The 16367-nt window shown below is 35.9% G+C and overlaps 1 protein-coding gene across 1 annotated transcript in view; it reads left to right on the top strand.

Annotated features, from left to right (window-relative positions):
* mor (SWI/SNF- related protein mor) overlaps positions 1-16367 on the top strand; it is a 385701-nt gene that overhangs the window by 126702 nt on the left and 242632 nt on the right. Inside the window, exons 10-11 of the mRNA XM_090390116.1 lie at positions 185-321; positions 8551-8642. Of these exons, the coding sequence (XP_090246242.1) occupies positions 185-321; positions 8551-8642 (229 nt within the window). The remainder of the gene's footprint in view (positions 1-184; positions 322-8550; positions 8643-16367) is intronic.

Below are 16367 nucleotides of genomic sequence, written 5' to 3'. Positions count from 1 at the left end.
ACTTAACACCATCTGTTATTGTATCACTTAAAGTAATAATTAAAGTATGTCATTTACAGAAAAGATTCTAATAAATTTCATTTTTGTCTGTATATTTATTATGGTTAAGTACTAGAGACTGCAGATTGCTATGTTAAAATGAAGTAGCCAAAAATTTACAACTGGTAGAGTATTCTCACATTAGGGGTGGCCGTAGTCCTGCTATAGGTGCTACAAAGAAAAAGTCACTTAGAGGAGATGATGAATCTGATGATTTGACTAAAGACATGGAAAATCCTTCACCAGAGCCAAATGTTCAAGAAGTTCACATTCCTAGGAACAGTAAGTTTTATATTACTGATTTTATTTGCTGTGTGATTTTATTTATTTTATTTTATAAACTGCTTATAATTGCAGATAATATATTAATAGTATTTTATGGTCTCGGGATTCACCAATTCTTGACTCTGCCAGAAATTATCAATTTTGTTACTTCACTCTAATGATTAGGTAGAGTTTTGGGGATGAATTTTAATGTTACTGTTACTTAGTTATTATTTTAATTTGACTTAGTTACTGTCTTTGCAGTCACTGAAGAAGTGGTAAGAAAATATCACAAAGTGTTTGACCCCATTATGTACATATTCAAAATTTGGAATTAAACATAATAATAATAATACCACTGTAGGTTTTGAGTGCTTTTTTATCTTCAGATGACACAAATTTTAATGTTTCAAAAATATATTGCTAGTATTGTCTTGTTGTCATTATGGATTAATAATCATAAAATATAAAGATACTATAAATATCTAAATCAAAGGTGAGGCATTTTCTTATTCTATTAGCCAAAAGTTCAATTTTAAATTCACCTAATTAGAAAAATATCCAGTTCTTATTTCTTTTTGAAATTAACAATACCAGTGCAATTAACAAGGGTTAATTCCAGCATTTTTTCAAGTAAGAGTAATCTAGAAATTATGCCTGTATTGTAATCAAGTGGCATGTTTTCTGCTATGAATCAAACTCTCTAATAAATGTCCCTCATTAGTTGGTCCTAACTTACTCTGACTAGTTATTTATATTGTACATTATGTAATTTTGACTCTGACTTGTTATTTATATTGTACATTATGTAATTTTGACTCTGACTTGTTATTTATATTGTACATTATATAATTTTCTTTTTTCTTAATTTATATTTTAAATATGATACTGGAAATCACTTCATTGTTCATTACTTGTGAGCAATGCATCACGGAGAAGTTTATCATCAAAACATTCAGTCACATCATCATAGCTCTCCTCTTTGGATTTATGATGAAGAGTCCATTCTTTTGACTTGATTTGACTCCTTGTCTGTCTACAATCGTCGTTATCATTTAGTTTTTAGGAGCATTAGCAACTAAGGCCATATTGCTCGGGGATATGCGATGGTCATTCCCTGACCTTTCCGCATCCTCCGTATTTGGTGGTCATGGGCTCGAACCCCGGTCTAATCAAGAAGCGTGTGCTACGTCTACAACCGTAATATAGTTGATACCATAGAGTTTCTTTGCTTTTTTCTTTTTTTTGCAAGAAATTATAAAATTATATTAAAACATTAACTGCTACCCGTGTTTCAGAGAGAATGCATTTGATGTGCTGTAATCTTTGGAATGTTTAGAATAAACTCTTTTAGTATCTGCCATTAAGGTGTGGCATAAGGGTAAGAAGCATAAAAGGGATGGTTGAGTGGGGGAAAACAGAGTGGTTATCACTGGACACTGCTCATGCTCTTTGTGGAAAAATGCTATTAGTGGACTTCCCCAGGATTCGATACTGGAACAATTGTGGTTTTCTGTATTTATTAATGATATCGATGAAGGTGTATCAGGCTTAATGTCTAACTTCGCGGATGATACAAAGGTTGGCAGCATGGTAAATGGCAGCAATTAAGGTATGCTATTGCACCAAGATCTAGAAAATTTAGCCAGATTGGCTGAGAAATGGCAAATGAAGTGTAATTGACAAATGCAAGGTGCTGCATGTGTGTAGCAGTAATTCCAGATTCACATACCAACTGTCTGAGTATTAAAAACAGGCTCATGGAGTTTTGTTCGTAATATACAGGTATTGTAAGAAGTGATTATCCCATTATACAAGGCAGTGGTTAGGCTGAGTCTTGAATACTGCATACAGGACTGGAGGTCTCATTTTAGGAAGGATGTACATCAACTTGAACGGGTGCAGAGAACAGCAGTGAGATTGGTTAGGGGAATAAAGCGGTACCCTTAGGCTTCAGTCCTGCAGATTGCAGCATCTGGAGACTAGACACCTGCAAAGTGATCTGATTTGAGGTGTTTAAGGGTTTGAATGGATTGAGCAAGCTCAGTGCTGATAACATTCTCCCTCTTGCTCAGGCTATGCACATGAGTGGGCATGAATTTAAATTGAGGAAGTTTGGTTGTAACATAGATGTGCAGAGCTTGTCTTCGGGCGGCAGGTAGTTGATCGTTGGAATGGGCTTCTATCTGTTATTGTGGAGGTGAGTAGTTTGAATTTTTTTGCATTGATGCTGTATAAGCTTGCTTCTGCATCATTTGCCACTACTAATACCAAATCTCTCTCTCTCTCTCTCTGCAGTGGAGAATGAAAAGGAAGCACCTGGGGGTAATTGTGCAGTCAGACATGAAGTTTTCAGAGCAGTGCAGACAGGCTGCCAGATGAGCTCATGAGGTCTTGTTAATGATATACAGGAACTTTGTTAGCAGGGATAAGGAAGTGATTCTTCCTTTGTATAAGGCAGTGGTCAGGCCATACATTGAGTACTGCATACAGGTCTAGAGGCCTCATTTTATTAAGAATATACAGCTACTGGAATGAGTACAGAGAAGGGCAACAAGATTGGAAAGGAACAAGATTCAGTTCTGCATGCAAATTGCAGTGTCTGGAGACTAGGCACCTGCAAGGTGATCTGAATGAAGTGTATAAAACTTTGAATGGTTTGAGTAAGCTCAATGGTGGGAATCTTCCTCTTGCTGAGATTATGCACTTGAGAGGCCATAATTCAAATCGAGGTAAGACAGTTGCAGAATAAATGTGTGGAAATTTGCCTTTAGCCAGCGAGTAGTTGCTTCATGGAACAAACTTCCATCTGTGATTTTGGAAGTTGATGGCTTAAATAAATTCAAGGAAGAACTGGACAAACCGGGAGCAAGTGAATAGGTGAAATGGGAAAGGTTTTTTTTTTTTTTTTTTTGGCTGATTCCGTTGTAAGCTTGTTTTCTTGCATCATATGCCACTACTAGTGCTAATTATATATACAGGCTGGCCTCAATTAACACGATTAATTCGTCCCGCGAACGCATTGCGCAAAACGGAAACGCGTTAATTGAATATAATAATCAATAGGAAAAATTATAATTGGTCCTTGACCTTCTGGAATGTCCATAAAAAATTTTAAAAATACCTTTTAAATAACTTTTTAACTGTATACAATGTAAAAGATAATGAAAATAATTATGGAATTAAATGTTTATTGCATAAAACAGCGGTTCCCAAACTACGCGCCGCGGAATATTTTAAAATTTCGAGGGAAACACAGTGATACTCGACATCTGTCGGACACTGCGTGAACTACTAGCTCGCGGTAGTTCACAGTTTCAGCATTTCTTAATAAGTTGTTTGGACCTAACTACTAAACAGAACTGTTAGGTATTTCTTTTGGTCTGGGTGTGCCTTGAAAAAATTACTGAGACACTAAGGGTGCCGTGAACCGAGAAAGTTTGGGAACCTCTGACATAAAATACACAATGAAGAAATGACTGTTGCGGAAATATTTGAATGGTGTTGACTTTTCTCTTTTCATCAATCAATTTCCAATAGCCGACAACAATCTTCTCTGGGCTCTGCGAAATAAATATCACAGAAAACCTCAAACCTTTTGTTTGACTTTATTAGCAGGAGACAAACGAGTAACACATCTTCTTCCGATGGTTGATGGAACACACCGAGGCTGGCAGCAGGCAAACGTTTGTTTATTGACCATACGACTCGCGGTAAGCTTAACGCGCAATTCAAATCTTTTTCAACTATCGCTTAAAAAAAAAAAAAAAAGATCGCGTTAACTGGAAATTTTCATTACGTAAAGTGAAAAGTGGTGTAATTTTTCAAATCGCGTTAATCGAACTCGCGTTATGCGAGGCCTGGCTGTATATAATTTCTGGGAGAAAGTTGGTGTTGTGCTCTGCCCCTCCTTTAAAGTATTTGTAAGTTCTATTAATGAAGAGAGGCGGCCTTGACTTGCCCTAATTTTGTGTTCCAGTTCGTTCAAAAGTTGTTCAGTTGGATTGAGATCAGGATCCACAACATTACAATGGAATTCTCTTCAAATCACGTATTCATAATCTTAAGCTTTGTGACATAGTGATATTGTTTGGAAAGTTTAAAGGCTGCTATAAAACTTGAAAATGCTGGGCACGCAGAAATTCACAGAACGTCAGTGTAGAATAAAATATTCATGTCTCTGTGCTCTAGTCAGTGGACCTAGTTCATACATGAAAAACCCTCAGATCATGACACCTCTATTTTCACAATTGGGACAGCACACACTGAGGTAGTAAATGTTCTCTATTCATTCTCTATACTCAAGCATGTCTATCAGATTGAAAGAGTATGTAGTGCAACTCATCACTTCGAGTTCAGTGTACCTTGCATCATGTGAATAAACAGTGTGTATTTGTTTTTTTTTTAATCAGAAATTTCTGGTATTCAGTTCTTTGTGTGGAAACATGAGCAGTTTTTCTTTTTGCCCTCTCACAGCCCCAAACTCAGGTTCTGTAGGGTGTGAAGGTGAAACAAGATAACTAGCCATCTAAGGGCACATTGGCCCCTATCAGTTAAAATTACATCTGTCTCATTTTTTAGTTATTGGGTGTTCAAAGGTTGAATATCGAATATCAGCATTCCCAGGTTAACATTAATATGTTGCCAATGTCAAACTGGGAATGTTAATTTCCGAAAAGTAGTATGAAAAATTTTCCCGTGACATCCAGTTATTATTCTCTTCTGAAATTCTTTTAGGCTTTTCCCTGCCCTTTGTTCAGCATTCATATTTGAAATGAATTCCGTGTTAACTGCTGATCTATTTGAATATTTGAAATGAATTCCGTGTTAACCTCTATTGGCCAAAATATTTGCAAATTGTAGTCACATACCAGAAATGACATCATGGGTGTGTCCCATGATGTCCCATGATTTCTTTGTGTGGCAACATGAGCAGTTTTTCTTTTGCCCTGGAATTATAGTGCACAGTATGTTCTGGATACATAAATGTGCTGAAAATATTTCATTCTCATTCCTTTTACTTTCAAAATAACCAAATCTTGTTGAATTATCAAAGTTGGACAAAAGTATGTGGGATCAAACTTTTGGTTTGTGTGATTTTTGTTGTCAGAAATTCTTGTTCACAAAGTCTAAATTTCTTAAATTAGGAGATTATTGTATGATATATATACATACAAATCTGATTTTTTTTTTTCCCAAAAAAGCCAGGATGTTTTGAGAATACGAATATTATATTCATATTCAGTATACCCAAAATTAAGCTGGAAATGAAGATAAGCAGGATAGTTTTAAAAATTTGTTACACAGTAGCAGATTTTTAATTTGTTATTATTATATGAGGTGTGACAAAAGTTCCCAGACTGGTGCTGTTGCAGTCATGTTCATGAGTTTGAAAGCAAACAACAGTGTATGTTGTAGTTCAAACTTCCTCCAACAGATGGTGGTATGGAGATTGTCCAGTAGGCTGACAGGTTGCAAGTAACAACTAGTTTTGTTAATAGTGCTATCGTTCCATATCACATTTTTGTATCGGAGCAATGAACTAATATCAAATTTTGCTTTGAACTGGGAAAATCTGCAACAGAAACATATGAAATGTTAAAAAATCTGTTTATGGTGAAGAAATGTTAAGTGGTTCAAAGACGATGTGAAGATGTTCATTATGTTTGGAGAAGTAAGTGTCCGTCAACCTCTCGAAACGAGGACAGAGTTGCAAAAGTTCATGAAATTGTGGCAAGAGATCATCACTTGACCCTCAGATGGCCAATTAGTTAAATATGGTGATATTCTGGCTTATGTTACCCATATATATGGACAAATTCAATGGAAAAGTTTGGTGAAACACAAGCAGTTGCTCTTGGCATCTCAAAGGCTTTTGATTGTGTTTGGCATAAAGGTCTTCTAAACAAGCTTCCATCTTATGGTTTGCCAACTGTTTTTTGTAATTGATTATCCAGTTTTCTCTCTGATCGCTCAATGAGGGTGATGGTAGATGGTTCTCTGTCTTCTAACTTTTCCACTAATATTCACAATATTACATTAATACACCAACCGTTGAGTTAAAATAATTTAATACTGTATATATACAAACAATACAGAGGATACTGTAACATAATCTATTTACAATAACTGATAGTGAATAAAGCCTAAAAACAAAATAAAATATAAAATTTTAAAATGCTGGTGTCCCCCAAGGTTCAGTTCTTTCCCCTACTCTTTTCCTCTTGTATTTTGATAGGATTTCCATTGACTGGAAATCCTATCCATAGTTTTGCCGATGATAGCACATTGCATTCCACTTTCCATTTTGAAAAACCTTGCCCTGCTCAATCAGCTTCAACTTCTCGAATATCCACTTCCAGTTCCTTAAATGCCGATCTCCAAGTAATTCTCCATTGGGGCAAAGACAACTTAGTCGATTTCAATCTTTCTAAAACTCAATCTTGTCTTATATCTCGCAAAAAGGATTCTTCTGCTCCTATGCTTATCTTTGGTGACACTCCGATTTCTAGGCAAAATGATATACGTCTTTTGGGGATTACTCTGACTTCTAATCTCTCTATGCACAAGCACATTACAAATATTGCTTCCTCTGCATCTAAAAAACTTGGTTTTCTCTTTCGCTCTCGGCGTTGCTTTTCTTCCCAACAGTTGTTCACTCTGCACAAATCGCAAATCCGCCCTACCATGGAATATTGTTTCCCTATCTGGGGCGGTGCCCCCAAAACCTCTCTCAGGCTTTTAGATTCCATTCAGAAGAGAGCAGTTAGGTTAATTAATGACTCCTCTCTAGCAGAGTCTCTCCACTCTCTGTCTCATAGACGTACTGTTTCTGCTGCATTCCTTTTCTACAGATACTTCCACGGGCACTGTTCTCCGTAATTGGCTTCTATAATTCCTGCTCTCTCTTTAAAAACGGTTCGAACACTTGCCACCAGCAGCCAAAATACATTTACTGTCCAACTTCAAACTCACAGAACCAACTTTTCATCTTCCTCATTTATTCATTCAACTGTGATTTTCTGGAACAACCTTCCTTCATATGTCTTTCTTGAAAATTACAGTTTACAGAAGTTCAAGTCTAATGTCAACAAATATATCTTCTCTCCTCTTCTCAACCTCCAACCCAAGCACGGTACTGAGTACTATAGGTTCTAATACCTCTCATGTTTGGGGTTTTCATAAAAAAAAAAAAAATATATATATATATATATATATATATATGCGTTGAATTCTGCATGAAGATTTAGTGGAAAGGAAGGTCTGTGCAAAATTTGTGCTACACTGCCTCACAGATGAGCAGAAGCAGCGAAGAGTGTTATCATGCAAAGACTATCCAGACCTGTCAAGACAATTTCAATTTCATTGACTGTAATATCACTGGAGATGAGTGTTTGGTGTTTCTATGACCCAGAGATAAAGCATCACAGTGTATGGTGGATCTTCAAGATCATTACCAATACTCCAAAAAGTTTCATTTACAGAAGTCCAGGATCAAGATGAAGCTGATCATGTTTTTTTGACAAACAAGGTGTGATTCACAAGGAATATTTACCTGAAAGGAAGAGAAACAGTGCTGCTTTCTACATAGAGGTGTTTCAAAGACTGTTGAAGTTCATTTCCTGGGTGAGGCTGCAATTTTGGGACAAAGGCATTTGGTTCTTGTTGCACACAATGTCTGACCCATTCTGCAGTTGTTGATGTGAATACATATTTCACAAAACATGGTATTATATAGATCAACCTTCCAGCCCAAGTTGACTTCTTTCCCAAGGTGAAAACTGCACTCAAAGGAAAATTTCAGGATATAAAGGAAAATATACTGCCAAACAGAACATTATCTCTCTGAATACCTTCGCTGACTCCTTTCAGAAACTTTTAGAACAGTGTAGTAAGTACATTTAATCAAGTGGTAATTACTTTGAATAAAAGTAAACTATTTTTGAGCTCCTTCAATTTGTGTTCTTTTTATTGCACCAGTCCTGGAATTTTAATAACACACCTCTTATAATAATAATATTTGTGGCTTGCAAAAATCCATAGACTTAATGAGTATAAATGTTGCATCAAAACTCATTAAAATCAAGATGCAAGCATTTGCTAATAGTTCTGTTTATATTGAGTGAGATGCAAAATAAAAAATTATGTCAAATGTAACTTTCGTATGAATTCAGTATTTTGAAGAATTTAATATGAATTTAGTATGATCATGAAAATTTTGAAGGCAATACTTTTTTCTTTTAATAGTAAACAATCCAAGGAGCAACAAAGATAATGAATTACAGCCGGTGAAAGGAGGTACACTCATTGATTTAGATGGAGCAGATGGTGAAGATAAGGTTAGTGATTTTGCATGCCTTTGTTAATGGCTTGACTTATGATTTTTATTAAAGAACTTTTATTGTATTTCATGCCTTACAAGTCATCATTTAAGGTTAGAAAGTTTTTCATTTCAAAAACCAGATTTTGTTAGTGACAACAAGCATTCACTATCTGTTGCATATTCCATTTCAGAAACCATTGATTTTTGAAGTGAAGCATACCCCTTTTGAAATGAGATACACTTCATTTCAAAAACCAGTGGGTTTTGAAATGAAGATTCGTTAAGTGGACCTAATTATCATGATTATTATCAAATTTCAGAATAAACTAGGCTGGTACATTTCATGAAATTTGGCTATTTTGGCAGGGGACCCCCCCCCCCCAATGTATTTGACCTTATGATGAGTACAATGATGCCATGATTTCAAACAGGATTAGGTAGGTCACATCTTAAGTACTGCATACATGTCTAGAATACTGCATAGAGGTCTTCATTTTAGAAAGGATATGGATCTGTTGGAGGGATGAGGAGAAGAGCAATGAAATTTTAAATAAAAGGGCACTCTTATCAAGGAAGACTTCTATCCTGCAAACTGGGATACTATCTGGAGACTATACATCTGTGAGGAGATTTAATGGAGTTGTTTAAGGCTATGCATGGATTGAGCAAGCCAAATCTGGTGGAAACTAATTACTCTTGCTCATACAACACACAAGGACAAATTTAAATTGGGGAAGGATTGTTTCAGGATAGATGCACAGATATTTGCTTTCAACCAACAGTCAGTTGATTGTTGGAATAAACTTCCACCTGGTTTTGTGGAAATGGGTAGTTTGAATTACTTTAATGAAGAACTAGATAAATTATTAGAGGGAATGGACTGATAATGTGGGATATGAATGTGAGTGCATATATACTATTAAAAAAATACTTCATGAAGAAGATTCCAGGTTGGATGAATAATGAAGTTGCCAAATTACTTGAGCAGAAAAAGACGGCATGGAAAAGTTACGGAGCAGTAAAAAGTACTGAAACCAATAACAGCTACAAATTGATCTGTAATAGTGCCACAGAAAAGGTTAGGCTGGCAAAGACAGATTATGAGAAATCACTGACATAGAGAGCAAAGGGTGGGGATAAGGAATTCTTACATATATAAATGCAAAGAAGAGAAGGACAAATCAGATCGGACCCTAATGTAATGGCTGTGGAATAGTATTAGATACCCCAGCTGATGTTGCAGAAGAACTCAACAGGTACTTTGCATCGATATTTACAGAAGAAAAACCCTTTATGTCAATGAAAAATTATGGGAGTGAAGTTGAAAAAAATGTAATTAATGATGTTGAAATTTCACATAATTATTTAATGAAAAAACTTTCAAACTTACAGGCAAGTGAGCTCCTGGGGTTGATGACATATACCCTATAATTTTAAGGGAGGCAGCAAGTGAGTGCATTGAACCATTAAGGCTAATTATGAGAGCATGACTGGATTCGGGAGTGATTCGGTTGGATTAAAAAAGTGCCAATGTATCTCCAATACGTATTTATGTATTGTAAAGAAGGTTCTAAGAGTGTAGTGGGAAATTACCAACAGGTCAGTCTAACTTCAGTAGTAGGGGAAGCAATCATGGAAGGAATAATCGTGGGTGGAATTCAGGATCATTTAGATAAAAATGGAATTCTGATAGATACACAGCATGGTTTTGTAAAGGGAAAATCGTGTTTAACAAATCTGGTTAGCTATTTTGACAGGGTCACTCATGAGCTGGATTTAGGGAAAATTTTTTACATTGTTTATTTAGATTTCAGCGAAGCATTTGACTCAGTCTCACGTAAACAGGTTGGAATCACAGGGGAAATCCTTAGATGGATGGCAGGGTGCTTTAGGGAAGGAGCAGAGGGTTGTGATAAATGGTTATTCCTCAGATTGGGTTAATGTAAGAAGTGGGGTTCCCCAAAGATCAATATTGGGACCACTGTGTTTTTGATTTTCTTAAATGACATTGATGAAAGGATAGAGAGTGTAATGTCTAAATTTTCAGATGATGTAAAGATCGGTAGAGTAGTGAATTATCACCGCCAAGTAGAACTTCAGAGTGACCTAGATATACCTCAGGGATGGTCAGAAAAGTGGCAGCTGTGCTTTAATCCAGCAAAGTGCAAGATCTTACACCTGGGGAACAGTAACACCAAAATAACTTATACACTTGGTGCAGTTGAAGTCAGTACTGGAAGAAAGGGACTTGGGAGTTACAATACTGTCAGACACAAAGGTCTTCGAGCATTGTAGACAGGTTGCAAGGAAGGCCCATGGTATCCTATTGATAATTTATTGAACATTTGCTAGTAGAAATAAGGAGGTCATAATCCCATTATATAGGCTATTGTTTAGACCACACTTGGAGTTCTGTGTTCACGTATGGAGACTGCACCTAAAAAAAAAGATATCGAGCTCCTTGAAAGGGCCCAAAAATGGGTAATTCGCATGGTGAGATTGGCAAAAGGGCATCCACATGAGAAAAGACTTCGAATATGTGAGTTGCACAACTTGAAAACTAGGCACCTTAGAGGAGACTTAATTGTGGTGTTTAAGGCTCTGAGCAGCAAAAGTAAAATGAATGAGTATGAAATATTCATGGTTATAAATAATTCTAGAACTAGGGGCCATAAATTCAAGTTACGAGGGAAGATGTTTAGACTGGATTGCAAGGAGTTTTATTTTAGTCAGCTTGTTATAAATTGCTGGAATAAGTTACTTAAATGGGTGGTTGAGGCTGAAAGTTTGGGGAAATTCAAGGGTCAGCTCGATATTACCTATGGGAGGAGGGAAATGAATAGGTTGTCTATTTCCTTTTTTTTTTATTATTTAATTATTTATTTTATATACTTTTTTTTTATGGCTTGTGCAGCATAAGCGTTAGGTTTCCTTGCACCATATGGTCATTCCTAATACTAATATGCTTTTTGTTTTTCTGATCTTGTGTAAGCTTGCTTCCTTTCATCGTTTACTACCAGTAACAATAATTGCAGCAAATCACCAGTATGTTGCCACTGGGCAGTGTCCATGGTCATTATTACATGTTTTTCCATTTTATGAACTGACATTGATATTTAGGCATTGTGGCCTCCTGGTTTCCATTTATCTTTTGTCTGATGCAGTATAATGTGATTTGTTTTTATCTGTTGTTTGAAAGCAGACTATTGTAAGAAGTTTCACAATTTTTTGCAATTTTTCACAATTTTTTTTCACAATTTCTTGGGATATGAATGTGAATGCATATATACTATTAAAAAAATACTTCATGAAGAAGATTCCAGGTTGGATGAATAATGAAGTTGCCAAATTACTTGAGCAGAAAAAGATGGCATGGAAAAGTTACGGAGCAATAAAAAGTACTGAAACCAATAACAGCCACAAATTGATCTGTAATAGTGCCACAGAAAAGGTTAGGCTGGCAAAGACAGATTATGAGAAATCGCTGGCATAGAGAGCAAAGGGTGGGGGGTAAGGAATTCTTACATAGTAAGAAACTATTCGCAATCATTTTCAAAAAATAAAATAAAACATAAAAATAAAATAAACCCCCTTGTAATCTGTCACTCAAGTATGACATCTACAGAAACACCACCTTTTAAGGAAAATAAAAATCATCATTCCCATGTAATCAAAATTTGTTATTTATGTCAAATTTAGTTTATATATAATAAGTGGAGGATATTATTGTACAGGAACTCCCTGACTTACGTAAGGATTGCGTTCCACGGAATGCTATGTAAGTCGGAATTTCGCCCATGCTTGTTCAGCACTCGCAACTGTGCTCTCTGAATTGATTGAATCAAAAAAGAAATGTTTGACGAACATGTAAATAGAATTATTTATTGTATTTATTCAATTTTTTATTTCATGTGCAGGAAAAATTACAAAAGTGTGCAATTTAAAAAATTTCAAAATTATAAAATTACAAAAAAAAAAGAGAGGAAACAAGCATAACGTCAGTAAGTTTTACCTCATGAGCATTGTTGCCAGAATAGACATCTTCAGCTGATAAGTACACCACTGCAGAGGTTGAGGGCTGTGGAGATTTAGAAGGGGTCGGCAGCTCAACCGTATGAAAGAACATATTAATGGGTGACTGGAGGGTGGCTTTTTTCTTTTCATCATAGATTTCTTTGTAGCAAGCAAGCGTATCATTCACCCCTCTGTTAACTTTTAAGAATCGTTCACTGTGAGGATCCATCTTTTCAAACCTCGGCATTGCCGATGCAATTTCACAAAATGCCATTGCCATCTCTCTAGTGATGAATCTTCTCGGCTCCTCATTTGGTTCATCTTGAGCTTCGTCAGCATTTTCTTCCTTCACTATCACTGCCAGCAAGTCAATAAGTTCTTCGTTAGATAATTTCTTCTCTTCTTCCTCTATTAACTCCTCCACATCTTTGGCATCAACCTCCAACTGAAGTAGCTCTGCAACCTTCTAAGCCTTTTATGTACTATGTGCATATGTTCTTCCATGCACCATTTAAACATCTTTTATTAATTTCTGCCCAGGCCTTATTAATGTTTAAGATAGCATGATAAATATTGTAAGATTTCCAAAAGTCTCTTAACGTAAAATTTTTCTCATCATCTACTGCAGACAATGCCCGAGCAAATGTTGTGCATAAATAGTATGCTTTTAAATTCGAAATAACACCCTGATCCATAAGTTGGATGAGTGAAGTTGTGTTTGGCGATAGCGTTCGAATTGAAATCATCTAGATGCGTAGGATGTTCAGGAGTACTATTTGATAGAAGCAAAATCTTGAAAGGAACGTTGTTGTCTTTACAATATTTTTCAACCTTGGGAATGAAGCAGCATTTAAACCAATCCTCAAAGAGAGAGATATTGTTATCCATGCTCTCTGGTTTGATCGGAAATGCATGGGTAGGATGACTAGGTTTTTTTAATATGAATGCAGAACTCCTTGACTTTAACCTCCTGTGGACTTTATTAGTAGTAGTGACATGTGATGCAACAAAGCAAGTGTATGAGCTTATGCAGCATCAGCCAAAAAAAAAAAATCACACCATTCCCTCCAAATGCCTGTCCAGCTCCTCCTTAAATTTATTCAACCTATCAACTTCCACAACGACAGATGGAAGTTTGTTCCAGCAATTAACCACCCACTGGCTAAAGGCATATTTCCGCACATCTATTCTACATCTGTCTTTTCTTAATTTGAATTTATGACCCCTTAGGTTCGTAATCTGAACAAGTGGAAAAATCCCATCAGAATTCAGCGTGCTCAACCCATTCAAGGCCTTATACACCTCAATCAGATCACCGCGCAGGTGCCTAGTCTCCAGCCACTGCAATTTGCAGAACTTAAGCCTCTCTTGGTAAGAGAATCCCTTCATTCCCCTCACCAATCGTGTTGCTCTTCTCTGTACACGCTCAAGCAAATCTACATCCTTCCTAAAATGAGGCCTCCAGACCTGTACGCAGTACTCAAGGCGTGGCCTGACCATTGCCTTATACAGAGGGACAATCACCTCCTTTTCCCTGCTAGCAAAATTCCTATATATCATTGACAAAACCCATGACCCGCCCTAGCAGCCTGTCTGCACTGCTCAGAAAACTTCATATCTGACTGCACAATTACTCCCAGGTGTTTTTCATTTTCTACCACCTTAAGTGTAGTACCACACAGTTGGTACGTTTCTCTGGGGTTACTTCTACCCATATGCAGCACTTCTACCCATATGTGTCTTTTGTAATTTAACCAGCTGCAGAAATTAGAAGCACAAGCATTGCAGCAATATGAGGTGCCCAGCTTTTGTCTTGGTCCTCAACCTTGCAGCCAAAATAACAGTTCTATTCTTCTTTTTTTTTTTTTTATCAGAGTAATGGCATGCTTCTGTGATGCAACTCTGATTTCACCAAAAACATAACAAAAATTATCTGCATTATTCACACACATGTTATGCTAAATTTTAAGTTTTTGCTCAGTTGAAAACAAGTGTGGCTCAGACTGACTGACACATCTGGACAGGAAATAATGACTCAGCAGCAATGGCTATAGTGTTGCCACACAAACTGTACTACAAGCCAAATTTTCCCCAAAACCAAGCAAAAACACACTGAAAGTAACATGTATAGTATCATCAAAACTAGAGCTAATAATCCATTTTATTCCCATTTAGCACGTTAATTTTAGTCAAAATTGACTAATTTTATTACCAAAACAGTTTGGCTATTGACTGGTCTGGTCCATGAAAATTATATGTTGATTAGTTGCAACCCTGATTTGTTCCAAATTTAACCTTAGCTCAATGCTTCCTTCAATCCCCAGTGCATATTTGCAATTTTTATATAAATGCTTTATTCTCATTGAAACAGAGGTTCCCAAATTGTGGGACATGCTCACCCCGAGAGGCATACTTTTTGTGGTTGGGGGTTGCATGTTTTTTGTGGAGCACTTTTTTAAAAAAACATGGATAATCTTTTTTTCTTTTTTTTTTTATCCTTTGATTGCTTTACATAGTTTAGTTATTACACAGTATTGTTGAATTCGAACTTGCTGGTTTTAGGAATGACCTTAGAGTGATCACTTCAGAACTCCAACCTTGGTATAAGTTGTTTCAAGAGGCAGCTGTATCCTTCCACTAATACAGGTATAAAGCTTATTTTATTTCAGTCTTTGAGATTAAATGTAGGCCTTCAGCATTTCAAGCCTAATTTCATCTACATGTATTGTGTTTTTTTACTTAATATTCCATTCCATTCTTTTCTACCTCAGTGATAGAGATGATACCCAAAGTTGATGTCAGTGATGTCTTTAGCTCCACAGCATTGCAAGCCATTAGTGGATTTACCCCATACTTCTAAAATATCCCTCTCTTCTGTTTTAATTTCATTCTTATAATTTTTATTACTTTAGTAATTTTATTATATTCCTGATACATATTTGTTTTCTATATCTTTTCCACAAACCTTAGTCCTCTTGCATTTTCTTTATGATCCAATAAGGATTTACTACATTTATCTATAGAAAAATTATATTTTTTTGTTTGGTTATAGCTGCCTCTTTAACTTCTTGAATCTACCATAGTATTCTGAATTTCTATCTCTACAGAACTTCTATCCACATTCCTACTTTGGCACTTCCGCTAAAGTTCTCTTAAATTTTGCCATTCTTAATCTGAAGTCAACTAGCATCACCAATATCATTTAACTTTTTAGCAAGAAAATTTCTGTATTGGTTCTTTTAAAAATTGAGTATTTTGATTTGTGTCCATTGGTGCAATTTTTTTGCATCTCTTATTTTTAGTACTAATTATTTTTAATTTTCTCAGTGTAGATGATGGTCACTCTCTGTTTCAGATCCTTTATATATATCCTTTTGTCTTAAACTGGTTCTTTACAATCCTTTTTTGTAATGATATAATCAATTGTGTTTTGCTCTCTCCATGTGAACTTTGGCCATATTTATTAGTATTAGCCAGGATGTTGCAAGGAAGCTCTAGGTTTTTTCCTATAGGAGAAAAAAAGTTTCACCATTCATGTGAAACTTTTTTTTAATATAATCAAATAAATCAATAATAAAATATAATTGATAGTAATTTTCATAATAGAAATATTGACCAGAACCTATATACAGGCAACCATTGTATAACACGGTTTCTACAACATGGTTTTGCTCTAACACGATTGATAAATTGCGGCAATCCTCGCACAACAGGTACTTATACAACA

The sequence above is a fragment of the Mastigoproctus giganteus genome, chromosome 2 (genome assembly GCF_048544385.1).
Source record: "Mastigoproctus giganteus isolate SK-2022 chromosome 2, ASM4854438v1, whole genome shotgun sequence".
Taxonomy (NCBI): domain Eukaryota; kingdom Metazoa; phylum Arthropoda; class Arachnida; order Uropygi; family Thelyphonidae; genus Mastigoproctus; species Mastigoproctus giganteus.
Note: the sequence above shows the minus strand (reverse complement) of the source record. Positions and strands in the feature narration are given on the sequence as shown.